Genomic DNA, 26,692 nt, shown 5'->3' with positions numbered 1-26,692 from the left:
TTGAAATATTGAGAATCCCAAAAGTCAAATCTTGACGTTTTTTTGTTGGTTGTTGTTATTAAATGAGACCTGACAGGAATAGTAGTGTTGAAAACAAAACGAACAAATAATACTCCCTCTGTTTCACAAAGAGTGTCATTCTGAAGATTTTTCTTTGTTTCACAAAGACTGTCACTTTACAATTCTAATACATTATTTTATAGTTCCAATGCATCTTTTATCTTAGATTTCTTTGTTTTACCTTTAATTATAACTAAAATAGTCTATTAAAAACTTACTCCCTCCGTTTCAAAATATAGGATGTTTTAAGCAAAGCACGCAGATTAAGAAATCTTTATTTTTAACAAGTTCAACCAATCAGAAACAATACTGCATAATATAAAATACTAAACTAATCTAAAAGTTACATTGAAATTTGAAAGCATCCTATATTATGAAACAACAAACTTCTCCAAAACATCTTATATTTTGAAACGGAGGGAGTATTTAATAAGGGCATATATGTATATTTCAGTGTTTTCTTAATTTGTGTGAAAAGTGTCACACTCTTTGTGAAACGGAATTACATACTCAATCATAACTCGTAACTGTGATTATGTAACGAAAATAAAAATTACTATGGTTTTTAAGAATATTTGTTTAATAAAACAGGAAAGAATATGGTATGAGTTTTTTAAAATTACATAAATCATTTATGTTTGTTTACTTTTTTGTATATCATAAGATCGATCCATGATGGGCTTTTTGGGCCAAGACGATAATATTTGAGAGAGTCTCAAAGACATTTAAATATTGGGCCGGGTGGGCAATAATTCTGGGTTACCATCATCATCAATCGGGTTGTTCGACTGGGAAAGTGGAAAAATGCAATTGGTGGATGTCGCGATTCGACCTCGACCCCAAGGGATTTGGCCGGTAACCAAAATTGGCTGAGATTTTAAGACTCTCTCTCTCTCTCTCTCTCTCTCTCTCTCTTCTCTTCGCACTCTCTCTCTATAGTTCTATAGTTGGAAACCCTAGCTCGCAAAGATAAATCGCCGCCCTTCGCTCGATTCGCCGCCTTGTTGCTTTTATTATTATCTACGTCTGGTAGAAATTTTCCCTCTTTTAGCTGCAGATTGGCTTCAGATTCCGTTCTAGATGCGTCGGTGATCGATTCTCAACGTCGGTGATGGTAGCTGCTAACAACGGATTCGAGAAGATGGATCAAGAACGAGTCAGAAAACGTCCTCGTATGACCTGGGACGAGGCTCCTCCTGAACCTGAGGTTGCTTTATAAATAATAATTAAAAAAATTTGATCTTTTGACATTTGGAAATTAGAATTAGGGCATTTATGTTTTTGTGTGTGTGTGTGTGTGGTGAGGTTTTGATATGCTGACATTTTGAATTTTGACTTTTTTGGGATAGGCTAAAAGAGCTGTGATTAGAGGACATGGAAGCGATGGGAGGGTTTTGTCTCCACCTTTAAGGGAGGATGATCGTGATGGTCATTATGTTTTCACTTTGAGGGAGAATCTCACTCCTAGATGTGAGTTTATAAAACAAATTCATGAATTTTATTTGATTGATCAAGTTTACATGGTAGTATATGTGCATTGTTACTAGAGATGATCTTTTCGTTTTGGTGTTGTTTCATTGACATAAGAATCCATTTTGAACATTTTTAGTTGTTTAACTTAACTCCACTGTGTGTTCTGTTTTGACAGATAAAATACTAAGCAAGATGGGTGAAGGTTAGCTGTCAAGTGGCATGGTGTGTTCGAGATAAAAAACTGTTTTTGTGAATCAAAAATCGTGCCATTTCAGTGAACTTGCTGGTGTTGTAGGCACGTTTGGTCGGGTTTTGGAATGTTGGGATCGTGATACAAAAGAATATGTCGCAATTAAGATTATACGAAGCATTAAGAAATACCGGGATGCAGCAATGATTGAAATTGATGTTCTTCAAAAACTTTTAAAGAGTGATAAAGGCCGCACACGGTATATATTATTTATCTTCTAGATTTTTTATCTGATCGCAAGAGTGGCATTGTTTCATTGCTCAGTTTCTTCGTTTCTGCTTTGTCCTTGCAGCTGTGTACAGATGAAGAACTGGTTTGATTACCGGAATCATATTTGCATTGTAAGTGTCCCGATCAAGTTTCATTGATTTCTACGATCTAATATTTAAGTGGTTCTATGTTCAATAACCTATGAGCTTTGGTATTGTAAGAAGTGAATGAATCTTAATCTTTCTGTCTACCTTTCTTTTTGTATGATACCTTAAGTCACAGAAATCCAATTCCGTGTATAGTGTTTGTGTAGTTAGTTTATCCATGTGGATTTTGTCAATGAAGACTGGAACTAAACAAAACCTTCCTTATGATTTCTAATGGTGATACCAGGTGTTTGAGAAGCTTGGGCCAAGTTTGTTTGACTTTCTTAAGAGAAATAAATACTCTGCATTTCCTCTGGCCCTTGTTCGGGATTTTGGATGCCAGCTTTTGGAATCTGTAGCATGTCTGTGAATTGTTCCTTTCTGCTGTTATTGTATACAATTATCGTATCTAGCATAGTAGCATGTTACCGTAACTGTTTCTTTTCTGTCTGGGGTCAGTAGTTGTAGTTCCTACCTAATGCCTCTGTGCTCTTAACATTGTTTCTTTCTTATATCTACAGATATGCACGAGTTACAATTAGTTCACACCGACCTCAAGCCTGAAAACATTCTTTTGGTGTCTTCTGAAAATGTAAAGCTTCCTGACAATAAGGTATCTGGAACTGAATTAGGTTAAGGTTGGGTTTGGGTAAACTATGTAGTAATGATAGGCTAGTATTTTGAAAGAGTTGCTCTTCTGACAAGTTGGTGTTTGATTTGAATTAACAGAGGAGTGCGTCAAATGAGACGCATTTCAGGTGCTTGCCAAAGTCAAGCGCCATTAAACTGATTGATTTTGGCAGTACTGTTTGTGATAACCGGATTCATCACTCCATTGTCCAAACAAGGCATTACAGGTCTCCGGAAGTCATTTTAGGTAAGTAATTCAGTTAATTGCTCCTGGATACATGCTTGCGGATTGTGTAGCTGACACTTACCAGTGAACATATTTTCTGGTAACTAACCAGCGGCATATCATTACAGGTCTAGGATGGAGTTACCAGTGTGACTTATGGAGTGTAGGTTGTATATTATTTGAATTATGCACGGTAAAGTCTTTCTCATCTTGTTGTATGAATTATTATCTCCTAATTTTAAGTAGTCTTGCTTACTATTGTCAACACATGTAAACTGTACGATAGGGTGAGGCTCTCTTTCAGACGCATGATAACTTAGAACATCTAGCTATGATGGAGAGGGCATTGGGACCTTTGCCTGAACATATGACCCGAAAAGCCTGGTTAGTTTTCTATTTCCACAAACTTACACGAAAGTCCACAGAGAGATAAAATGCTCATCGCTTATTGCATGTACGGTCATTATGTTTTTGCAGCCGGGGTGCTGAGAAATATTTTAGGAGAGGGAGTAGGTTGAATTGGCCAGAAGGAGCCAACTCTCGAGAGAGTATTAGGGCTGTAAAAAGACTGGATCGTCTCAAGGTTTAAGAGCCATCAAATTCTTATTGTCTAGTGATGTATCTTTTGTCTGATATGCCGTGACCTGAAGTAGGAACTGCTCACTATTCTTGCAGGATATGGTATCGAAACATGTTGACAACACAAGATCCAGATTTGCAGATTTGTTGTATGGTTTACTGACATATGATCCATCTGAGCGTCTCACAGCAAACGAAGCTCTTGATCATCCTTTTTTGAAGAGTTGAAGTTGAGAAGATGCAAAATCAGATGAAGCAAGTGTGTCTAAAGAACAATGATCGCCATAAAATGTAGAATTTTACTTGGTAACAAGTGTTTTTTTGTTAGATTCTAAAGCTCCCTTTTCTCATTAGCACCAAACAATAGTATTCCAGTTCCAGTTTCAAGTTTGGCTATACATTTATTCTGGAAAACACCTCTGTTGTACATTTGTGTTGTTGAGAATAAAAAAATTTACATCACATTTTGAAACTACACAACTGCAATATCCATTACCCATAGATTCGATTCTTCATAACCTTCAATAAAGGCCGAGTAATCCACATCTCGGTGAATATAAATGAGATGTTAAACAAAATATATTTGTGGCAAAATTCAAAGTTTTAAAGCGTTTTTCCAATGAAGTTGAAATAAAGGATGGAACATGAAGAGGGAGAATGTAGACATTAAATATAACTACCAAGTTCCAGAACCTTTTGAATCCTACTAGTCATCGTCTTAGGATTTTGTTTGCATTTCATAGATTCTTTAGTTAAGAGATACTACTATAACATAAGAAACTCTAGTTTATGTACTTGTTGTTGAAGACTATTCTCTATCATTAGCCATTAGTTTTGGTCGTTGTTACTCCAGCAAGATCTTCAGTGAAATCCATCAGCCTCTCTCCCACTTTGTATCGATGATCAAATTCCAGTTGGTGAAGGTAAATGATAAGATCACGAGTGAGCTTGACACTGAACCATATGGGGATTAAGGTGAGGATCGCTGGCCAAATGAACCGCTGGACGGCTAAGTTGACTTCATCCGAAAATCCAAGAATCGGGAACAGAGAGTTCACCACCACGTAGGGAACGCAGAGAGTGAATAAAAGAGACACTATGATGGAACCAATAACATCTCGAATCAGCCATGTAAAGGGAAGTCTGTTGATTCCGACGCTTCTGATTCTCTGAAGCTTTTCCCGCCACGCCACAGTCGTGAAACAGTTGATCCGTGTGCGCATAGTCTGCGAGGGAAGAACAGCAGTTACTTGTTACGCAACAAACAAAATGAAAACAAGTTCTTGATTGAAGCAATAATGATGAAAACAAAACTTTCTTTACCAGAAAGATCCAGATGTGTAGGACGACTACACCACGCAACCAATTGTGGTGCAACTTATATACTGGGGAATCATGTAGCGGAACTTGTGATGGGATGATGATCATAAGGTTGATAAGGAGACCGAGCAATCCCGGTATGATGGAGATCTATTCATCAGGGTTTACAAGTTATATAGCATATAAGTCCAAAACAAAAGATTATTCAAAAGTCATAATTTTCATAGAAAGATATTGAGTCTTCTTACCCATATGGAGAATAACAAGACATTCCTTATGAACATGAGGGCATGGTTGAGAAGTAAATCAGTTCTTCCCGTCACGAAATGATCATAGACGAAGCAAATGAAGATATAGATTCCTCGTAGGATACAGAATCCAATCCAGAAAGCACAAAGATCTAAAAATGATTGATTTGCAAAGAGTCACTTTTAAAAACATTAGAAGCATAAAACAAAGGAGATATACGTATGAAGCAAGATTAAGAAAATTACAAACCGTCGTGTTTGAGTCCGAAGGCCCTTCCAACTAGAATTGGTAAAGCCATGAGGGTTGTACTAACAAGAAACATACTCATAGCAGCTAGAACAAACATCACTCCAATCCTTAGCATAAAACTGAAACTTACAACTGATCAGAATGAATTTTGTACCAGAAGTGTTTTTATTTAAAGCGTTTCCTTGGTTACCTTTTATCTCGTTGGTCATTTGTATCCTCTTCACAGGTGGTATCGCTTTGAGATCCATACAAACTGACCATAGAGCCTTCAGCTACGCCAAATAATAGAAACTGTGGTCTCATATTACGATTTACACGGTCTCTGCGGGGCTCTCCAAGCAAGAAGTCACTCAACTTGAGCATAGAACTGATAGTGATAACCCACTTGTGAACTATGGGTCTGAGGGATGGTGTAATATAATTGACTAACCACCGAGGGCCAAGTCTAATTAGGCACGTATAAGCAATAAGTAAACCAAGCACAAAATCTTCATCGTAGACCCTGCATGCATCCCGTGAGCGTAAATTTTAATACATAATGTTTAAGAATCGAGAAATTAGAAACATTATGTGGTAAGGTCCAGAGGAACATACCCAAATTGGAGAGGGAAAAAGGACTGGCTGATGAGACTCATTGTTTTTACTGGTAAGTAAAGCACAACCACCACCATTGCTCCATGTAAAGCAAACGCCAAGAGGATGGGACCAAGATGCAGTTTAGTGATTTTGTAGTTTGGTTCTGCAACATCTATCAGATACCAAAAGGCTCGTTTCTGAAGTATCTGCCAAAAGGAAGAAGAAAAAGTTAGTATATCTGATGATGCGTGAGGATGGCAACAAAAAAATTCAAATGTTACCTTTTGGATAGCCTCCATGCAACGTATAGCAACTACCAAGTAGAAAATTCCCATATGCCAATGTTTTGCAGCCAGGTGTGGATAGTCTGAAAGAACCTCAATGCTTTGGGAAACTGTTTCTCCCATTATAGGGGAAGTGCAGAAATCTAGCCAGCAACCAAGTATACAAGGCAGAACACCGAGTTTAAAGCACAAGATGAACGTTTTCTTAACTGGCGGAGAAAACCATCTGAGTCTTGTTCTGTTTCGAGGCAGAGGGAAGACGCTTCCAAGGTAAGCCAATAAAACCGAGAATATAACCATTTTTCCGGCAGCTAATTCAGATGCATTTTCCTCAATCCAAACATGTGGGAAACAGCGTAGAAGAAAGAAGACAGCTCGGCCAATCGAAAATGGTATAAAAACTTTGAGAGAAGACCAATAGATGTTGATGGCAAGAACCTGTAGAGAAAATAAAATAACAAGAATCTGTTACTCAACATGGTGAAACATGACTTAATGTTAATCCGGAAAGCTAACATCAAAAGACTCACAGCAAAAGTGTCGTCATTGAAAAGGAAAAAAACCCTTCTGATGGATCCAAATTGATGAAGAGGCGTGTTTCGAGGAACAAACACTAGTGGAAGAGGTCCCCTCTGAAAGATATGGAGAAATGGCAAGTGTAAGAGCTGATCATGCCACCAATCATTCAGAATATGTAAATGATTTCCTAACAGCAGCAAAACGCCAGTAACATCTCTATCTCTTAGACCGTTCTCTAAGATGATCATAAGACGTAACAACTCAGGGTGTCTCCTTAAAATCTCTTCCATAATTTCCATAGAGACAACCATAAAGGTGATATCAAACACTATTTCAGCAGTGTAAAACAGGCCAGGAAATTTCAAGGACAGTTCTAAAACAGTCTGGTTCACAAACTCAGTTTCCTTGTCCAAAGGGAGAAAAGAAAAGCAATACGCGTTGAAAGGAATCATCAAGACCCAAGGAAGAATCCAAGTCATGAAACGTAATGCTCTCAGTAGCAATCCCATTAAGAATTCGTGACATGATAGTCTCTCTGGAGCGTTCTCGGAATAAATCGGAACAGTTGAGTAGCGTCGTTTACAAATCTGCAGATAGAGAGAGACTTTAGAGAGTTCTTCCTCATAATCACATTAAAAAGCAGTAAACTTTAAACTCAATTCGTTGCAGAGGAAACAGAGTTTTAGAGAAAGGGTTTAACTAAAAAACCTCGCAGTGGTTGCGTTTACGGCGATTGAGCCAGAGAAAAAGACAATCTGAGTGAACAAACTTGAGAGAGCCTCGACACGCGCATGGATGTCTCAACGGATTGTTTGGTTCATCTGGTGATTGGCAAATCCGACAAATGTCTAAAGCTTCGTTTTTTATGACGGATACTTGTGTAGGAACAGCTTCGTCGTCGCCGGAGCCAACGAGTTTGTCTTCCGTCGGAGATATCTCCATTTCCCGGGAACAAGAAACCTTCTATTGTAAATTTGTACTCTCTCTCTCTCTCTTTCTCTGTATCTGTTTCTGCACTTCACTACTTTAGCGGCAAAAGAAAAAAAATGGCTCCCAAAGAGTAAAAGATACGTATTTATATAAATTAATAAAATAAATAATTTTAACGATTGTAAAAAAGAAGAAAAATGAAATAAACGGTTACGATTCGTCGAGTGACGTATGGTTTCTCTGTTTCTTACTTTGACAGCTACAGAGTGACTTACCACGTTGCTTCCTCGGTTAATTTATGATCACAGCTAGAAATTTCACTTCTTCCTCTTTTTTTTTTCCTTTATAGTTTCCACATTTAACTTTAACTTCCCTTTCAGAGATTAAATCATTAAAAAACTAGACCTGATCTACATAATAAAAAGTGATAGTAAGAATTTTTTAGTGACTAGAACAGGGTTTTGTTTAAGTGGGTTGTTGAAACAATTACCAAATACGAATAAGTTTTAAATTCCAGGCAGAAGCAAGAAATGTGGTGAGCAAGGAATTCCAAAATAATGTAAAAGTGTTTTTAAAAAATCATTAAGGCAACTCTCTCATTGGCCAATTTTATAGGGTCCAAAAAACAGAATCTGAGACAGTGTGTTCTGTAATATTAAATTTGAGATGTGTGTATGTTTATTAATGGCAAGGACGAAGCTGAGACGTGATACCCAACTACCCTAATACACACAGTCAGTATACGAAACAAACGAAGGAGAACCATAAATTGTCTTTTTCCAAAGTACTGAACACCAATAAATAACGAACGATCTGTCGCGCAAGTGAACTCAACTTACTTAGCATCAACCAAAAGGGTAACTCTTGGTTAACTCAAAATAAAATAAAAAACGATATTTGAGACATGTAAACTAATGTAAGTAGAAATGTTTTGGAACTAACTATAATTTTAAAACCAGAAGCAAACAAACACAAAACTACCGAGCACAAACAAACCTACTTGATAAATGACCTAAGGAAAGATGCTTTGGGTAACCAAGAGGCCACATATGAGAATCACAGCGTACAAGCTAAAATCCATAAGGAGTGCGTCCATTATCTTCTTCACCATCATCGCCGTCTCCAAAGCATTGCTGACTTGTTCTGCTATACCCTGCCCGTTCATTACTGTCTCCGAGGCAGAGGCTGAGGGCGGATCTCCACGATGACTCAGCAGAACACGTCCAAGCACAATTGTGGCATCGGTCAATATGAGCAAGAAAACAGGCCTGAAGCTTACTATGTTGACTAAGGAAGAGAACCCGAGACGAGATAGTATGACAACAAGTGCAATCCCAAGAGCTGAAAACATCCGTAGGTATTCTGAAGCATCAATGGCCGCTCCAATGTGCTTTGGTTTGATGGTGCTCAGTGAACTAGCCAGAGGAATAAATGCTTGAGAAGCACCTAAATCTACCACTGATGGAATTTGAGCACTTGAAGTTGTAGGAGTTGGTTGTATTGTTGCGTCTCTAGGATCTGAATCTGCCAATGTTTCAGCATACCTGTGAGGTTGAACCGATTCTGCTCTGCTTCGATGGATGATATGATCTGCATTATCAACCACCGCAGCGTTGGAGATGTTTTCTTGTGGACTTGTGAAAGCTGCAATTCCACAACAAAATCAGTAAGTTACTCCCCTGGCTTCTCTTAATGGGATACTTGTGCATCTTATTCTAATCAACAAAATTTGCCCTAATTCAAGCATATAGGGTTCCTACACATCTGTAACTAGGCCAAAACAACACATCAAATATGATCAAAGAAGCCTACTTGATTTCAATTAACCTAGCTCAAATTAAAAAAGGGCATGGCTTTATCTTCTCACCGCCCAATGCGAAAATAACAAAAAAACGAGAAACGCAAAGATGCAATGCAAATACACACATAAACAACCAACGGAAATCGAACAATTCAACGACTTTAATTAATACGCCCTAAAGAGAGAGAGAGAGAGAGAGAGAGAGAGAGAGAGAGCACCGATTTCTTCTTGAGGAATCTGATGAGGCGGGGGAATCGTGTCCGGTGAGGATTGGAGAAGAGAGTGGGAAAGGGAAGAAGTAGAATCGGAAGGAGATGGTGGAGGAGGAACGCCGTTGATTTGACCAGTGATAAAAGCTAAACGATCAGATCCTCTTTCTAAGATCTTACGCCTCCTTGCTTCTCTGCTGTTCGTCGCCATCGCCTCACCGGGAAACCAAACAAAATCGACGACGCTGTTGATATATCCTTCGTGGTGGTCGTCAAAAAGCTCAGCCTCGGGTCTTCTTTTAAAACGCCGATTTTAAACCACTTTTTCTTTTCTTCATCAAACGCAAATCGCCAATAAAAGAGTTTGGAGTAATGGGCTTTATAATACAGGCCTAGTTATAGGCCCAGAAAACAAAAACTGCCACAATAAATAAAACATTTAGGTATATATGATAATTTTTTCAAGTCAAAAAACCATTGGTAAAAATTCAGAAAAAAACATTTTGGAAAATTCCTAGAAAAAAAAAAGAAGAAGAAGAAGAAGACAATGTTGACAATGACATAGTGTGATAACTGATAACAAGAGGAGGAACTAATTTTATAAATTGACTGGACCAAAGAGAATAAAAAAAGAAGAAGGTACAAACTCCAAAGACAAGTCTCTAACTATATCTAGTGTGTTTGGTCATGTGGCATATGCCAAAAGGCGCAATTAGTACAACTAGTTAGTTAAGAGAGCGTTGCCTCCACGCGACCACCACGAATGAGAGAGAAAGCCCCATTCCTTCTTTTAAAAAAATAAATTCAATCGTATCGCCCACAATTTCTCTTCTCACCACTCCGCACCAGAGATAGAGAGAGAGAGATGCAATCGCTGCAGGAGAAGGCATCGGTGTTGAGCGGCGTCGATCAGGCTGAGGCCTTCGCTATCGACGAATCCAATCTGTTCGAAAAGCTCGGTCTTCAGACCTTCATCAATCTCTCCACCAATTTCTACACCAGGTTCTTTCAATTCCCTTTTCTCTAACTATCTATCTATCTGTTTCCTCTGGGTTATTTTATTATAAACATCATAACCCTCACTTGTTAAAGCTCATTCCTTAGCCTAGCCTAGGAGACTGTGGTTGAAAGTGTGACTTTTTAATATTTTTTTAAGTATCAAGTCCAGTCTCTGCTTGTTCAAATGAGAAATTGTGGATTTTTGGCTTGCAATTTGTTAAGATTTTTGACAGTAGAAGTTCTCTATTTATTTGGACCTTTGTTGTTTGTTCTTAAGGGATATCTTGTTGATTCTTGGTTTTGAAATGGAGGGTTTAGGGTATATGATGACGAAGAAGAATGGTTTCGATCTATATTTTCTGACTCAAACAAAGAAGATGCCATCCAGAACCAGTATGAGTTCTTCGTCCAGCGTATGGGAGGCCCTCCTTTGTTTTCTCAGAGGAAAGGTTTGTCTTACTTTTGGATTCTTCTCCCCTTTTGTTTATGTATGTGTGTATGTTTTAACCCAATTGGCTGATTGCATTAACACTCTGTGATTGGTTCTCTAGGGTTGCATATGCTTGACTAAAAAACCGCACATTAACTAAGTCATTTGGTTGGTTTAAGCCCTTTTGATGCTCACTTAGTACACAAACGCACTTGTATACATGATTTGTATCAAACGCATTTGTGCTAATGTGAGTTGGTTTTGAGTAAAAGATGACTTGGCATCTCCCAAACTCGTTGCTTACTTGACTATAAAACGAATTTTTATCATATTTTTGATTTGAGAGACATGGAGCCAAAAACAACTTTATAGTTCAAATTGAAATTTCGAGCGTGAAAACCAAAAAAAAAAAAAATCGAACCTTTTAAGGAAAAAAATAAAAATAAATAATACAGAAATAGAGAGAGAGAGAGAGAGAGAGAGAGAGCAGCTCTGATAACAAAAATTCAAACGCTACAGATTTAATTTTCTACATCTGCCTCCAATTTGGGCGCTCCTTACTCCACCCCGGCGCTAAACTCGCCGACTAGGGTTTTTTTTTTCCAGATCTCCGGCGGTTACTCTTCTTTCTCCGCCGATGGACTCGGGTTCCTCTAAATCGCGGATTGATCAGGTTCGTTTCTCTCTCTTTCTCTGAAAAAATTTGTCTTCGCGAAGTGTTGACGAGTGTCGATGTTTGTTACTTCTTCTTTCTCTTTTGTGCGTTAAAGTTTCTGACTTGAAGAACTGGTCTTTAAAATCCGATGAACTATGTATTGAAATTGAATTGTTCGAGTAGACCCGTAACCACCTTTAGGTGGTGGAATCTCGTCATTTTAATTTTCCCCTAAGATAGTGAAAGACTCGTTTTTTTTCTTCTTTCCATGAAAAAAAGTTTCAATTTTGATATGGATTTCCCATAAATTAAGGTTTTTTTTTTTGAAGCTTTTTTTCTTAATTCAAGTTATGAACAGTGAATTAGTTATGATGTGGGCCAATAGAAGGAGTTTTTTTCTGATATTGAAGCTAAAGTGACTAAATGTTCTTATGTTGTTTGTCACTGTACTGCTAGTTTTTTAATTCGAAGAAGAGGAAACATTCTTCACCAAATTTGAAGTCTGGGAGAAATGAGAAAAATGTGAAGGTGACAGGAGAAAAGTCTCCTGGAGACAAAGGCACTTTGGACAATTACTTGAAAGCCTCTCTAGATGACAAAAGCACTTTCAACAGTGGGTTGCAGGCGAGGCAGGAAGCGTTTACAAGAAAATTGGATATGGAGGTTTCTGCTTCGTCTGCTGGTGAAAATATACGCCCCTGCGTGCCTAAACCTGTATGGCTTGCAACTTCTAAAGGAGTTGAAGGGTGTTTGAACCAGAACGGATCTCAAGATTTGCATAAAGAAGGTGTTGCTACAACTGAAGCCCATGCAACAGATGATTTCCTCTGTGCTAGCCAGAAAGATAAATCAGAACTGAGAGACTTTGCCACTGGTTTCTTGTCCTTGTATTGTAGGTAATGTCCATTGTGCTGAATTGTCTATTCTTTTCATTACCATGAAGGAGTTCTTTGGTGAAACATCCATTCTTTTTTTTGTCTGACTAGTCAATTGTTCTGTTTTATTGCAGTGGAATGCAGTCTGTAATTGGTTCACCTTCACATCAGAAGGCATGCGAACTGAAGCGTCAAAGCAGTTCATCATCACCATCCAAAGATATTAAAATTTCTCACAAGAGGCGCTGTGATTCCCAAATCATACCATCACTAGATGAACTTGCATATCCTCTCGGGAGTAAGCCGGAATCACTCGCTAGTATTGCTGATAAAAGAGTTAAATCTGTTTCAGACCCTACAAAGAAGGTATAAGAAAATATAAGTGAAATCAGCAGCAATGGTTACCTGTCCTCTTGCCATAGTGATTCATCTTATATTATTTTATGTGTCTGTTCTAATATATTCACAGATTCCGAGCACTGAACTTATTGAAATTCCAATGGGCTTGAGGAAGTGTACTAAGGCACCAGAATCGTCTGCTCATTTAACTGAATGCCACACACCTGGATCAGCCGTTAAATCATGTCCTGTTGGAACCCCTAAGTCAGGAAGTGGTAGCTCAATGTTCTCACCTGGAGATTCTTTCTGGAATGAAGCAATTCAAGTTGCTGATGGTTTGAAAATTCCATTTGAGCAATCTGGTTCCGTAGAAGCAAAAAATGGAAGTCAACATGGAACTATTCTTTTATGCAGCAACAAAACAGATACTTGCAGTGAAAAGTTAAAGAGAAGTTTAGATATAGATGAAAGCAGAGTAAAGGATAAAGAAGCCATTGGTTTTTCAAAGGTCGTAGAGACGCATGGGAGAGATTTTAATAAAGAAGCATCTCCGCTTCCTGTCAAGAACCTTGAACTTTTGTTTCAGGATAAGAAAACAAACGGAGGTAACCAAGAGCGATGTGCTTCATTTGATCAGAATAACAGTACTCGAGGAATCAGCAGGATATCTGAATCTGTTTTTGTTGATGATAAAGGATGTCTTGATATTGCAAATAATGCTCAGGCAGATAATATCTCGATAGGCAGGGTGTATCCAGAATCCGAAAGAAACAAAGTTTTGTTGTGCGAGGAAAATCATAGTGAAAGATCTGTTTCTATGATAGGCAACTTAAGGAAATCAGTTGATTCTAGTGAATCTGAAGAAAGTCATACTCCTTCAAGCTCTCATCGTAATAAAGATGGTTTAAATCTTAGCACTTGGCTTCCCTCAGAAGTTTGCAGCGTTTACAATAAGAAAGGAATATCTAAACTCTATCCTTGGCAGGTACATAACTGTTTGTTGATTTGTGGGTTGTTATTTGTTGATAATATTTAGATACAACTGATCAATATTTTCTATATTCCTACTCCTAGATAGATAGATGTGAATTTGCTTCCTTAGTACAGTTTAAAAAGTGTAATATTAGCTGAGAGCCTGCAGCTAGTATTCGCCATCCAAGAGTATTTGCTTTTCATGCTTTGTTCCTTTTCATGACATTATTATATCATTTATGCGGTGGTTGTACATGTGATATATGTTTCTTTCTTCCTATTTATATGTTTTATGAATTTGTACAAAACTTCTAGGCAATTTTTATTTTCGACTCTTTCTTTACTTTTGTAGTTATACTTTCTAAGTTTTGTTGTGGATTAATGAGTGATTTTGGGTCAGTAGTATTATATCTGAAAAAGTTTTCCTATTCTTTCTTGTATGCATGTTATTGCTTCTGACGTCCTTTTCATTAGCTGAATACAAATTGTGAATTTTCTAGGTCGAGTGTCTTCAGGTTGATGGTGTTTTGCAGAAAAGGAATTTGGTATATTGTGCTTCTACAAGGTATCTGCCAATTCAAAGTTTCTTCTTTTCTTATACTTTCTTCAGATCATGATAGCAGTATGATTAATCTCACTAACAGGCTTCTATCTTACAAGAATTCATGTTCAATTTCAAAACCATGCTGTTTGTGCAGTGCTGGTAAAAGTTTTGTTGCAGAAGTCTTGATGCTGCGACGGGTCATAACAACTGGAAAAATGGCATTGCTTGTGCTACCTTATGTATCCATTTGCGCGGAGAAGGTTTCTTTTGTTTCTCCAAGCATCCTACACGTTTTATATTATCACTTTCTGTAAGTTTAGTTGTATTTGCAATTGGGTGCAGGCAGAACACCTTGAGGTCCTTCTTGAACCACTTGGTAAGCATGTTCGTAGTTACTATGGAAATCAGGGTGGTGGAACACTTCCAAAGGGCACTTCTGTGGCTGTCTGCACGATTGAGAAGGCCAACTCTTTGATAAATCGCTTGCTTGAAGAGGGTCGTTTGTCAGAACTTGGGATAATAGTTATAGATGAGCTACATATGGTATGGTTTTCAAATATCTCATCTGCATGGATCTCGGATAAGCATATAACTGTCTGAAACCACCTTTTTTTTATTTTTGTTTTTAATCTGGTTTATCTTCGTATAGTTGGTACTGAATGCATTAAAAGGAATCTTCTGCGCATGGTTTATATAGGTGGGTGACCAACATAGGGGTTATCTTTTGGAGCTTATGTTGACGAAACTTCGTTATGCTGCTGGTGAAGGAAGTTCAGAATCAAGTAGTGGTGAGAGTTCAGGGAATAGCAGTGGCAAGGCTGATCCTGCTCATGGCCTACAAATTGTGGGTATGAGTGCTACAATGCCGAATGTTGGAGCAGTTGCTGACTGGCTTCAAGTAAGAAAAAATCACAATTTGTGTGTATATATTTTGCTCTCACTCAGTTGCATGACACTTATCTTCAGATATACAAGTATTTGTGAATTCTATGGGAATTATAAGAATATGGTAGAAATACTGTTTGTGATTGTTAATAAGCTTTATGGTTTCTGTAAAATGAAGACATGTTTATCTTCAGATCTCTTAAATGGGTGATGATTGTTTTTCTCTATTTGTTACTTTCCGAAGCTATTGTCTTCACCTCTATTGAAACATTTTGCAAAGTTATTGTGGCCTTGTAACTTTATTTTTGTTTTACATGTTGAAAGGCAGCTTTATATCAAACAGAGTTTCGACCAGTTCCACTAGAGGAGTATATTAAGGTTGGTAGCACTGTTTACAATAAAAAGATGGAAGTTGTGAGGACTATACCAAAAGTTGCTGATATGGGAGGAAAAGACCCAGACCATATAGTTGAGCTTTGTAACGAGGTAATGGTTCGGTAGAGTTATGTGTCTTCTTATGTCTTTCTGTATAAAGTCTTAATTTAGTACCTGTATTTTTTCTATATGTATTTGATAAAACATGTACGCGTATTTTGTTCAAGAAGGAATACTCACATTTACTGTTGCGATCCAGGTTGTTCAAGAAGGCAATTCAGTGCTGATATTTTGTTCGAGTCGGAAAGGATGCGAATCAACTGCTAGGCATATTTCAAAGCTCATTAAAAAGGTTCCCGTAGACGTTGATGGTGAAAATAGTGAGTTTATGGATATCGGATCTGCTATTGATGCCCTGCGAAGGTCTCCGTCTGGAGTAGATCCTGTACTAGAAGAAACTCTTCCCTCTGGGGTTGCCTATCACCATGCTGGTCTTACAGTATGTTTACACATTCACCATAGTTTTTTTTTTTCTTGTCTGGTTAGATTATATACTGGGATTGTGTTTCTTTTTCTATTGACATGGGCGACGGTGAATTTTACGCAAAGTGAATATCGCCATTCATTAGTACACTGGCCAACTAACTCTACTTGTATTACAGGTAGAAGAAAGAGAGATAGTTGAGACCTGTTACCGTAAGGGTCTCGTACGTGTCCTAACAGCTACATCCACTTTGGCGGCTGGGGTTAATCTGCCTGCAAGGAGGGTTATTTTTCGACAACCAATGATTGGCCGTGATTTTATTGATGGAACAAGGTACAAGCAAATGTCTGGTCGAGCTGGGCGGACTGGGATTGATACAAAAGGAGAAAGTGTATGTCTTCTCTGTGACTCTGGAAACTTCATATCAAAACTTCTGTCTTTTTAAGCATGCATTGTTCCATTTCTTAGACATATGTTCACATACATTTTTTCTTGTTTGGAGTGTCAGTGTTCTAGGCTTTTGGTTCTTGTTCTAAATTTATATTCTTAATAGGTGTTGATCTGCAAACCTGGAGAACTCAAGCGAATAATGGCACTTCTTAATGAAACCTGCCCACCATTGCAGTCTTGTTTATCTGAGGATAAAAATGGAATGACTCATGCAATTCTAGAAGTTGTGGCTGGTGGAATTGTTCAGACTGCCAAAGATATTCATCGCTATGTTAGATGTACACTTCTGAATTCTACAAAGCCCTTTCAAGATGTGGTCAAATCAGCTCAGGATTCTCTTCGGTGGCTGTGCCACAGGAAATTTCTTGAGTGGAATGAAGAGACAAAGTTATACACTGCAACACCCCTTGGACGTGGATCTTTTGGCAGTTCACTCTGCCCAGAGGAGTCACTTGTAATCCAATCTGACTCTTTATAACTGAAATTGCATTTTATGTAGTATTATGTAAGCATGTTTGACGTCCATGTAATTGGTGTTGCTGCAGATAGTGCTGGATGATCTTCTACGAGCACGTGAAGGACTAGTTATGGCTTCTGATTTACATTTGGTCTACTTAGTCACACCAATCAATGTTGGTGTTGAACCAAACTGGGAATTGTATTATGAACGGTTCATGGAATTGTCTCCTTTAGAGCAGGTAATTTTGTAACTTTTGTTCTCTCTATTAATGTATGGCATAATTATATGGTGACAAGCAGGAAGTATGTTTTTAGCTAACTTCTTCCTCTAAATTGACTGTTATTCTAGTTTAGATGTTACTCTTCTTATTAAAATTTTAGTGTTTTACAAAATAGTTATGCATTCTCTTTCTCCTTCACTTCCGTTGTGGAAAGCTGAATTGCAACCTTCAAGTTTTTTGCATCTTTTTGAATAGAACTATAAAAGTTAGGTCTTGTTATTTGTGCATGTAGTTTTTTTTCAGAAAATCTTTATATGCTGATACTTTTACTTTTTATCTCTCAATTTCAGTCTGTTGGCAATAGAGTTGGAGTGGTCGAACCTTTCCTGATGCGCATGGCACATGGTGCAACAGTTCGCACTCGAAACAGATCACAGGATGTAAAAAACAATTTTCGTGGAGAATATGACAATCAGCTTGGTTCAACAAGCATGAAAATGCTTTCAGATGAACAAATGCTTCGAGTGTGCAAGCGATTTTTCGTTGCTCTCATCTTGTCAAAACTTGTTCAGGTGCCCCTCTCCCCCTCCCCCCGCTTTTTTGTTTTTTTTTTCGTTTTCTTTGTATTTTATCTTTGCTAAAGCTTTTATTTTGGTTCTTGTATATGTAAACCCCTACTAGCTTGCATGATCATCTACGCTTCATTATATTTTGTTAATCTGCTTATTTAACTTACATTTTTTACTTGGTTGGCCCTTGCATGAATTGGTTTATATCATATTTCCTGTTTTAAAAATTTCTGAAAACGTTTGCTTTTGCATCAGAAAGCACGGTGATGATCGACGTCTCTAATAGCTAACTTGTTTGTTTTTGTATTTGAACTATGCAATGCAGGAAGCTTCTGTGACTGAGGTCTGTGAAGCGTTCAAAGTGGCTAGAGGCATGGTTCAAGCGCTTCAGGAGAATGCTGGAAGGTTTTCTTCCATGGTTTCAGTGTTCTGTGAGAGGCTGGGATGGCATGATTTGGAAGGATTAGTAGCCAAGTTCCAGAACCGTGTTTCATTTGGTGTCAGGGCTGAGATTGTTGAACTTACTAGCATTCCATATATAAAGGTACTTGCAGCTTCCAGGAACTTATAGCTAGAATATGAAGAGTCTTGCTAAAGTTGGTTTTTGGTTTTAAATAAATAGGGTTCAAGAGCTAGAGCGTTGTACAAAGCCGGCTTGCGTACATCTCAGGCGATAGCTGAAGCATCCATCCCTGAAATTGTCAAAGCTCTCTTTGAATCTTCAGCGTGGGCAGAAGAAGGTAAATCACTTTTCTTAGACAGTTTAAATTGATGTTTTGGTTGCCTCATTGAGATCTCTCTAGCTGATATAAAACATTGATAAGTAGAATGTTTGTCAGAAAGAATATTGTATCTCTTTCATCTAATGTGCTCAGAGTTAATATGGTGTGTATCAGGTACAGGACAAAGAAAGATACACTTGGGATTAGCCAAGAAAATCAAGAACGGGGCACGCAAAATTGTTCTTGAGAAAGCAGAAGAGGCAAGGGCTGCTGCATTCTCTGCTTTTAAGTCACTTGGTTTGGATGTTCATGAGCTTTCAAAGCCCTTACCTTCTGCTCCTGCTATGAGTCCCAATGGAAAACAAACTACTGAAAGAGATAATTCCAGAGGCTCTGTTGGTCCCGATGGAGTACGACATGTTCCAGGAAGATTAAGCATAGAGGGGCACATGGAATGTGAAACCTTTGATACAGATAATCACAGAGAAAAGCCAAGGGTCGTATTAGGGGTTTCATCAGAAGTTAACTTGACCAGTCATCTTCCTAATCTTCAACCTATAGGAACTACAGTCGGCACTAATGGGCCTAGTGCTGTTGGTATTCTTTCCAGTGATACTTCCCCTATCCCTGTTTACGATGACAGAGAGATAAAAACTGAGGACAATGTTGATCAGCATTTGACTAGGAATTCGCATATTACTCTGAGTAATAAGGATGGTACAGGTGAAAAGGGTCCAATAACTGCAGGAAATATTAGTGGCGGATTTGATTCATTCCTGGAACTGTGGGAATCTGCTGGCGAGTTTTTCTTCGACATCCACTATAATAAACTACAAAATTTGAATTCCCGCATCTCTTATGAGATACATGGAATTGCTATCTGCTGGAACAGCTCCCCTGTATACTATGTCAATCTTAATAAGGATCTTCCCAACCTGGAATGTGTAGAAAAACAAAAGCTTATCGAGGAGGATGCAGTTGTTGGCAAGAAGGAGGTTTTTGCCACCCACAACATGTTTGATGTTATAAAGTCTAGGTGGAACAGAATCAGTAAAATAATGGGGAATGTAAGTACGAGAAAGTTCACATGGAATTTAAAAGTCCAGATTCAGGTGCTTAAGAGTCCCGCCATTTCAATCCAAAGATGCACTCGCCTAAATCATGCGGAAGGGATCAGAGATCTTGAGTTGGTTGATGGATCTTGGTTAATGATGCCTCCGCTTCACATAAGCCAAACCATTGATATGAGCATTGTGACATGGATTCTTTGGCCAGATGAGGAAAGACACTCAAATCCAAATATTGAAAAGGTAATTCCAGATGTACTATTATTGGAATCAATGCAATATATATCATATGTGTCCTGATGACGGTGTTAAACAAGAAAAGCAACAAAGTATAAATATTTTTTTTATCTTTTATCATCTCTTGGTTTGTCTATCATCCCACAGATTTAGCTTATAGGTACTTCCTTATTATAGTTGTTGATCCAAAGTTACTAAAACTGTTAATGTGGTGTTAAAGGAAGTAAAGAAAAGACTATCCCCAGAGGCAGCTGAAGCTGCTAATCGCAGTGGCAGATGGAGGAATCAGATCCGAAGGGTTGCCCACAATGGTTGCTGCAGACGGGTTGCTCAAACAAGAGCCCTTTGTTCAGCTCTTTGGAAGATTCTTGTTTCTGAAGAACTTATTGAAGCACTGACAACCACTGAAATGCCGCTGGTATATCTTCTTTAACTTGCTTTAGTTACGGAAGATTTTCTAAACTTCACCAGCATCCCGCTGGATGATGTGCTTAAAGTTAAATATTTATGTGTATTTTCCCAAGCAGCCATCTGTGTTTGCTACCTTACAGCTTCCTGAGGAGTGCCCAGGGAGGCAGTCAATTCAAAGATATTTCAACTCTGATAAGTTAGTTGTTTTTCGGCAGCATAATGCTTTCATTGTGTGCTTCAGGTTAATGTCCTTGCAGACATGGAACTCTGGGGTATAGGCGTCGATACAGAAGGATGCCTTAAAGCACGGAATATATTGCGGGATAAACTGCGGTCCCTTGAGAAGAAAGCATTTGAATTGGCTGGCATGACATTTTCATTGCACAACCCAGCTGATATTGCAAATGTGTTGTTTGGTCAGTTGAAATTGCCCATACCGGAAAACCAATCTAAAGGGAAACTTCATCCAAGTACTGATAAGCATTGCTTGGATCTTTTAAGGTATTATAAAGTACTAACTCCTTTTCCTTACATTGTGTTCTTTTCAGCAGTAAATTATATAAAGAAAAACTCTGCGGTTATGTTATCAAGAACACGATTCCCCCTAAGCTACTGTGATTCTATTTTAGTCTGACCACATCGGTATACAACTTTGTCCCAGGAATGTGCATCCTGTTGTCCCAATTATCAAAGAACACCGCACTTTGGCAAAGCTCTTAAATTGTACACTTGGATCAATTTGTTCGCTTGCTAAACTACGCTTGAGCACGCAAAGGTATACTTTGCATGGCCGCTGGCTTCAAACATCAACAGCAACAGGGCGGGTTTCCATAGAGGAGCCTAATCTCCAAGTATGACTTTTGCTATGTTTCCTTTTTCATTCTGTCGTGTATCTTAAAATTAATGACCATGTTACTTTTCTGCAGTCTGTTGAGCATGAAGTAGAGTTCATATTGGATAACCATGGAAAGGACGTAAATTCAAATGCTGATCGTTACAAAATAAATGCACGTGACTTCTTTGTTCCTACTCAGGTAAATTTCTATGTAATTGCTAAAAGTTTTTGTCTTTGGTCTTCAAGCCAACTAGAAATTATTTCTCAAAAAAGAACTGTACAACTGAAAGCATTTATTTAGAATGGCAAAAAAAAAAAAAAATGAAAGCATTTATTTCCTCCAGAGCATAATTGTAGAGAGGTCAGTAGTTTGGGTCCTCCTGAGTTATTAGGCTAGTTACCCGAGGTTAAGGGGATTTCACATATGCAGTTGAAAAGGTATTGGAAGCGCATAGTTGCTAAGTTAAGACTGTTTTATTATTTCAAGTTCATTCAGTGTGAAGGAATGAAGATGACAACAAAATCTTGCACAACTCCAGAGTAGGATAGAACCATACTGAATAATAGGTCTTTTACTGGCAAAAGTGTTGAGTATTTCACATCATCTTTGGTCCCATGTATTTTAATCACCTTAGCCATAAAAGTTTTCTTGAATGTTGAACTTAATGTTGACTTTTTCCACCACAGGAAAATTGGTTACTCTTGACGGCAGATTATTCACAGATAGAGTTGCGACTTATGGCACACTTTTCTAGAGATTCCTCGTTGATTTCGCAGCTTAGTCAGCCAGAAGGTGATGTCTTTACAATGATAGCTGCAAAGTGGACTGGGAAAGCGGAAGGTTCTGTTAGTCCACATGATAGAGATCAGACCAAAAGATTGATCTATGGAATTCTTTATGGAATGGGTGCAAATAGGCTCGCAGAACAGCTTGAGTGCAGCTCAGATGAAGCCAAAGAGAAAATTAGAAGCTTTAAAAATTCTTTCCCTGCAGTCACCTCTTGGCTAAACGAAACCATTTCATTTTGCCAGGAAAAAGGGTGAGGATGTTACACTCTATTTCCCCTTCTATTTGGTTTGAATCCACTCCCATATGTTCCTTTAAACCATCATATTTCTCATAGTTTATGTGATCAATTAGGTTGTATTTTTATGAATTATAATCATCATTGCAGAACATTTTGATATGCAGATACATTCAGACTCTCAAGGGAAGAAGGCGGTTCTTGTCGAAAATAAAATTTGGGAATGCGAAAGAGAAATCTAAGGCTCAAAGGCAAGCTGTAAATTCCATGTGCCAGGTCTGATCTTGTTTCTTCCTTTCTTTCTCCCTGACGCTTAGTGTTATCCTCTCACGTTTAATAGACTGTCTATTTCACAAAAACTATCTATTTAGATTGAAAACTGTTCTCTTCCCTTTTTGCTCTTTGATTGGTGCTATTGGTTTTAAGGGGTCTCATTCACTTAAGAGAGAACTCTTTGTTGAAACAGTCCCTAACTAAATAATTTTACCTGGCTGTGGGTTTATTCAGGGATCTGCTGCTGATATAATCAAGATTGCGATGATAAACATCTATTCTGCAATTGCTGATGATGTTGGTACCGCAATATCTAGTTCTTCAACTGAAAGTAGGTTTCACATGTTAAAGGAGAGATGCCGAATTCTTCTACAAGTGAGTTTTCCACCGTTTTTTTATTTGAGTTTTGTTTCTTTCCATACATGCAATGCAATATCGTACTTCCTTCTGCAAGTAATTTTATCATTGTCTATAGCTAATTATTGTGATACATCTTAACGCAGGTGCATGACGAACTTGTGCTGGAAGTTGATCCTTTGTATGTAAAAGAAGCTGCAATATTGCTACAAACTAGCATGGAAAATGCGGTTTCACTTCTCGGTATGTTACCTTGTATACTAAGCTTCTTAGTATGTGATGTACATATGTGATATGTGTATATATATTGACATTATTAATTATATTCTATATATTTCAGTCCCTCTACATGTGAAAGTGAAGGTCGGGAAAACATGGGGATCCTTACAGCCGTTTCAGGCTGATTAAGTAAGAAATTAGCAAAAATTCAGCAAGTCGTCAACATTCAATTCTAAGAGCGTTGGATGGTTTTGAGCAACCCGCTCACAGGCCAGTATGATGCATCAAAAATGTTTTAGTATCCATGGCTTGACTCGATGCCATGCTCTGATTCATCTTCATGAAGTGATGAAGAAAAATGATCTCACCGGCTTCTTTGACAGGCAAGTACATATGCGTGGAGCATGCCAAAGGGAATTGCTCCTGCTGTGTTCTCAGATGGCTCTTATCAAAGCTTCAAAAAGAGTCTCTGTATACTTCTAACTAAAAAAAGGTAACTTCAATAGCTACCATAGTTTTTACTTAGACACTGACCAAAATCGTAGAAAGATTAGCGGAAACAAGTTTACTTTTTGATTGTAAATAAGTACCTACTTTTTATTGGGGAAAAATGTCAAAAAAAACCCAAAATTATTTTTATTTGGACGTTTAATACCCAATGGTTTTGGATTGGAATAAAAATACATCAAATAATAAAAACGTGTTATTTAAAACCCAAAATAATAAGTGTTGTTATTTTTATACCCACAACAAAACCAAAATTCTTATTTTAACACGGTTATCTAATTAATTATTTATTTTTAATATAAAAAAATTTTGGTTTTCTTTTAACCATGTCATACCAAAAATTCACCCCGGTTATCTCTCTTCTTCCTCTTCCTCTCTCTCTAATCGTCCTGGACTCTTCGATCACCAACCAAAAGTTAAAAAAAAACATAGATGAGGACTAACTCCAATGAAACAATCAAATCGGATACAAGAGAAGCTCTCCAATCTTCCTCACCTCTTATTTTGTACACATGGCTATACAATGCAATGATCATGCACATTAAACATGAAAGCCACAAAATAATTGCGATAATTCATGGCCTGATTAAATTGATTTTTCACACATGAACAACACACGATTATGATCTTGTACAGATTGTCTTCAATGCAGAAGCTAAAATGACCATTGACGATTAGATACATTCCCAGCAATAGAAAAATCTAAATCTAAAGAAAGAGACTAGAAGATGATTATTAGATACGACGGCTTGCGGCGGAATTCGCTAACTCCGGTTAAAGGTTTGATGTTGAGGTCGTAACTGCAAAGGAATCGTCTTTGTTAGCGTCGGATCTAATAGGTGGGGATTGCGTCTCCGGTGTACCGCCTGTTTCAGAATGAAGATGGGTGTGTTGGGGAAGATATTTAGTGGATCGAACAGAATCGATGAAGATGGTGGAGAAGAGAGGATGAAGATAAGAATGGAAATGATTCTGTTCGTTCCACTCAACTAATATGGTATCAGAGCAGAATTAGTTGAGATTAAAACCCCAAGAACAAGCTTCCATCGCCGATTGATCAATCCTGGTTTTTGGGTATTATCGAGCAACGACGATTAGAGAGAGAGGAAGAGGAAGAAGAGAGATAACTGGGGTGAATTTTTGGGATGACATGGTTAACAGAAAACCGATAATTTTTATATTAAAAAATTAATAATTAATTAGATAACCGGGTTAAAATTGGAATTTTGATTTTGTTGAAAAATCGTGGGTATGAATATAAGAATACTTATTATCTTGGATTTTAAATGACACGTTTTTATTATTTGGTGTATTTTTATTCCAATCCAAAACCATTGTAAATAAAGATTAGCGAAAGCAATTTCACTTTTTGATGGTTCAGAAGGAGTAAATATATTGGTTCAAACTTCAAAGTATGCTCTGTTTTTATAGATTTGATATGTACTTTATAGGGTTTGAACCCCAAAAGTTGTATTTTTAGAAAAAAGAGACTAAAGGTCTCTCAGATTATACATTTCAAAATACTTTAGAAATTCATATATTGTCGTTATATAAGAAAAGGAAGTAAATACCACTTGTTAGAAGCATCTTGCTAGGCCCATCCCGTGAACCTATCAATCCTGAGGATATACTTTTCCATTGCTGAAACTCTTTAGTGGAACTCATTATCAAAAAAGACTCCATTAAAAACTTGGAATCCATAATTGGGGATCGATCAAGGGATAATATTAGTAAAAAAAATACATTAAGAGGACATGAAGTAGTGGGTTGCTCACGAGCGGCGTTGCAAGCTAGAGTTATTTGCTCCGCTGTCTAATTGTGTGTTTGTTAGTTTAACTACCACTGGAAATTGAAAAATAACAAAATTTTTTTTTTTAAAAAAGAATCACAGGTGAGAAAGCGATAATACATTCTCACGGTCAGAAGCTTACACTGCTCTATACGACAAAAACACCTTACACTTAACACTACCCAATACCTCTCTCACCTGCTTCCTCTATGACTGACCCTTACTGTATGTAACTGTAATAAAAAGCTTCACTCTTCCAATAATTTTGCGTCCTTCCACGAAACGCGGTCGTTTTAATGTTGCTCTCTCCTTCTTCCTCGCCGGCTCCGGCTAATTCCCCGCCTGCCACGTCTTCAGCTCCGTCAGATTCCTTACCTGACACGTCATCACCTCCAGCTCCTCCTTTGTCTCCTATTTCCCCGCCATTGAGCTCTCCTCCTCCGTTGCCTCCCCCACCGCCCCTCTTAGCTCCCACCGCTTCGCCACCGCCTCTTCCGATTGAATCTCCTCCGTTAGCATCTCCACCGTCTCCTCCATTAGTATCCCCACCGACTCTTCCATTAGTATCTCCACCGTCGCCTCCGTTAGAATCTCCATCTCCACCGTCTCCTCAGGCCTCAGCTCCTTCCGGTTCACCGCCATTGCCTTTCCTTCCCGCCAAACCGTCTCCGCCGCCTTCTCCGCTTCCCTTTGAGACATCACCGCCGGGAAACCCCATTTTCCCGCCGCCTCCTTCACTTCCCTCCGATTCAATCCCGCCGGCGAGTACGGCTTCTCCTCCACCGCCGTCTACTCCTCGCCGCCGTGCCCCTAAGCCTTCGCTTCCTCCTCCCACCAATTCTTCCCCACCAAAACCTTCTCCGAGCACTCCGACTCTCCCGGAAACTTCTGCTCCACCTAAACCACCGCTCTCGACGACGCCATTCCCCTCTTCATCCACTCCGCCGCCGAAGAAGTCACCGGCAACAGCAACTCTTCCTTTCTTTGGGCCTACTGGCCCACTAACGGGGACAGCAGCACCACCTATTGGGCCCGTTATAGAGCCCAAGACAAGTCCCGGCGAATCGATATCTCCCGGAACGCCACAGCCACTTGTACCGAAGAGTCTGCCTGAGACGACGTCGTATCACCGCTCTTCCGCCGGATTCTTATTTGGCGCTGTAATCGTTGGAGCTCTCCTACTTGTTCTGTTAGGCCTTCTCTTTGTCTTTTACCGAGCTACCAGAAATAGAAATAACGACAGCTCTGCTCCTCATCAATCCAAAACTCCATCAAAAGGTAT

The 26,692-nt window shown here is 38.5% G+C and overlaps 5 protein-coding genes across 8 annotated transcripts in view; 3 read left to right on the top strand and 2 right to left on the bottom strand.

The window, feature by feature from the left end:
* Positions 861-4,036, top strand: LOC104730003 (serine/threonine-protein kinase AFC3-like). Of its 2 annotated transcripts, XM_010449055.2 has the most exons (12): positions 861-1,267; positions 1,410-1,530; positions 1,709-1,735; positions 1,829-1,982; positions 2,076-2,124; positions 2,387-2,501; positions 2,661-2,752; positions 2,869-3,016; positions 3,124-3,188; positions 3,282-3,379; positions 3,473-3,578; positions 3,671-4,036. In XM_010449055.2, exons 1-12 carry the CDS (start codon positions 1,172-1,174, stop codon positions 3,800-3,802), a joined length of 1,203 nt encoding a protein of 400 aa, XP_010447357.1. In that variant the 5' UTR covers positions 861-1,171; the 3' UTR covers positions 3,803-4,036. The 2 variants fall into 2 exon arrangements, with proteins under 2 accessions (XP_010447357.1, XP_019089811.1); XM_019234266.1 differs by lacking the exons at positions 861-1,267; positions 1,410-1,530; positions 1,709-1,735; positions 2,387-2,501 and having other exon boundaries at positions 1,946-1,982.
* On the bottom strand, positions 4,018-7,798 carry LOC104730004 (probable E3 ubiquitin ligase SUD1). The gene is made up of 9 exons (XM_010449056.2): positions 7,480-7,798; positions 6,783-7,358; positions 6,250-6,690; positions 5,987-6,174; positions 5,583-5,894; positions 5,393-5,511; positions 5,143-5,294; positions 4,898-5,044; positions 4,018-4,800 (listed from the first exon to the last, which is right to left on the bottom strand). The coding sequence occupies exons 1-9, from the start codon at positions 7,711-7,713 to the stop codon at positions 4,396-4,398; spliced, it is 2,574 nt and encodes an 857-aa protein (XP_010447358.1). The 5' UTR covers positions 7,714-7,798; the 3' UTR covers positions 4,018-4,395.
* LOC104730002 lies at positions 8,518-10,061 on the bottom strand. The gene is made up of 2 exons (XM_010449054.1): positions 9,721-10,061; positions 8,518-9,345 (listed from the first exon to the last, which is right to left on the bottom strand). The coding sequence occupies exons 1-2, from the start codon at positions 9,920-9,922 to the stop codon at positions 8,714-8,716; spliced, it is 834 nt and encodes a 277-aa protein (XP_010447356.1). The 5' UTR covers positions 9,923-10,061; the 3' UTR covers positions 8,518-8,713.
* LOC104730000 (helicase and polymerase-containing protein TEBICHI-like) lies at positions 10,369-23,753 on the top strand. 3 transcript variants are annotated; one of them, XM_019234181.1, is made up of 29 exons: positions 10,369-10,713; positions 11,029-11,159; positions 11,731-11,813; positions 12,252-12,691; positions 12,805-13,036; positions 13,140-13,614; positions 13,705-13,994; positions 14,482-14,546; positions 14,680-14,785; positions 14,868-15,068; positions 15,223-15,423; positions 15,735-15,896; positions 16,045-16,284; positions 16,448-16,660; positions 16,823-17,173; positions 17,265-17,417; positions 17,750-17,971; positions 18,294-18,512; positions 18,591-18,708; positions 18,865-20,000; positions 20,215-20,412; positions 20,647-20,906; positions 21,067-21,256; positions 21,332-21,439; positions 21,928-22,280; positions 22,433-22,541; positions 22,773-22,913; positions 23,042-23,138; positions 23,236-23,753. In XM_019234181.1, exons 1-29 carry the CDS (start codon positions 10,577-10,579, stop codon positions 23,301-23,303), a joined length of 6,699 nt encoding a protein of 2,232 aa, XP_019089726.1. In that variant the 5' UTR covers positions 10,369-10,576; the 3' UTR covers positions 23,304-23,753. The 3 variants fall into 3 exon arrangements, with proteins under 3 accessions (XP_019089726.1, XP_010447355.1, XP_019089727.1); XM_010449053.1 differs by having other exon boundaries at positions 13,140-13,994; XM_019234182.1 differs by lacking the exon at positions 10,369-10,713 and having other exon boundaries at positions 11,078-11,159; positions 11,747-11,813; positions 13,140-13,994.
* Positions 25,582-26,692, top strand: part of LOC104733172 (proline-rich receptor-like protein kinase PERK14) — a 6,111-nt gene continuing 5,000 nt past the window's right edge. The window contains exon 1 of the mRNA XM_010452777.2: positions 25,582-26,688. Within this exon, the coding sequence (XP_010451079.1) occupies positions 25,707-26,688 (982 nt within the window). The 5' untranslated portion in view covers positions 25,582-25,706. The remainder of the gene's footprint in view (positions 26,689-26,692) is intronic.

Source organism: Camelina sativa, chromosome 12 (assembly GCF_000633955.1).
Source record: "Camelina sativa cultivar DH55 chromosome 12, Cs, whole genome shotgun sequence".
NCBI lineage: Eukaryota > Viridiplantae > Streptophyta > Magnoliopsida > Brassicales > Brassicaceae > Camelina > Camelina sativa.
The sequence above is the reverse complement of the archived record's forward strand: the minus strand, read 5'-3'. Positions and strand labels throughout refer to the sequence as shown.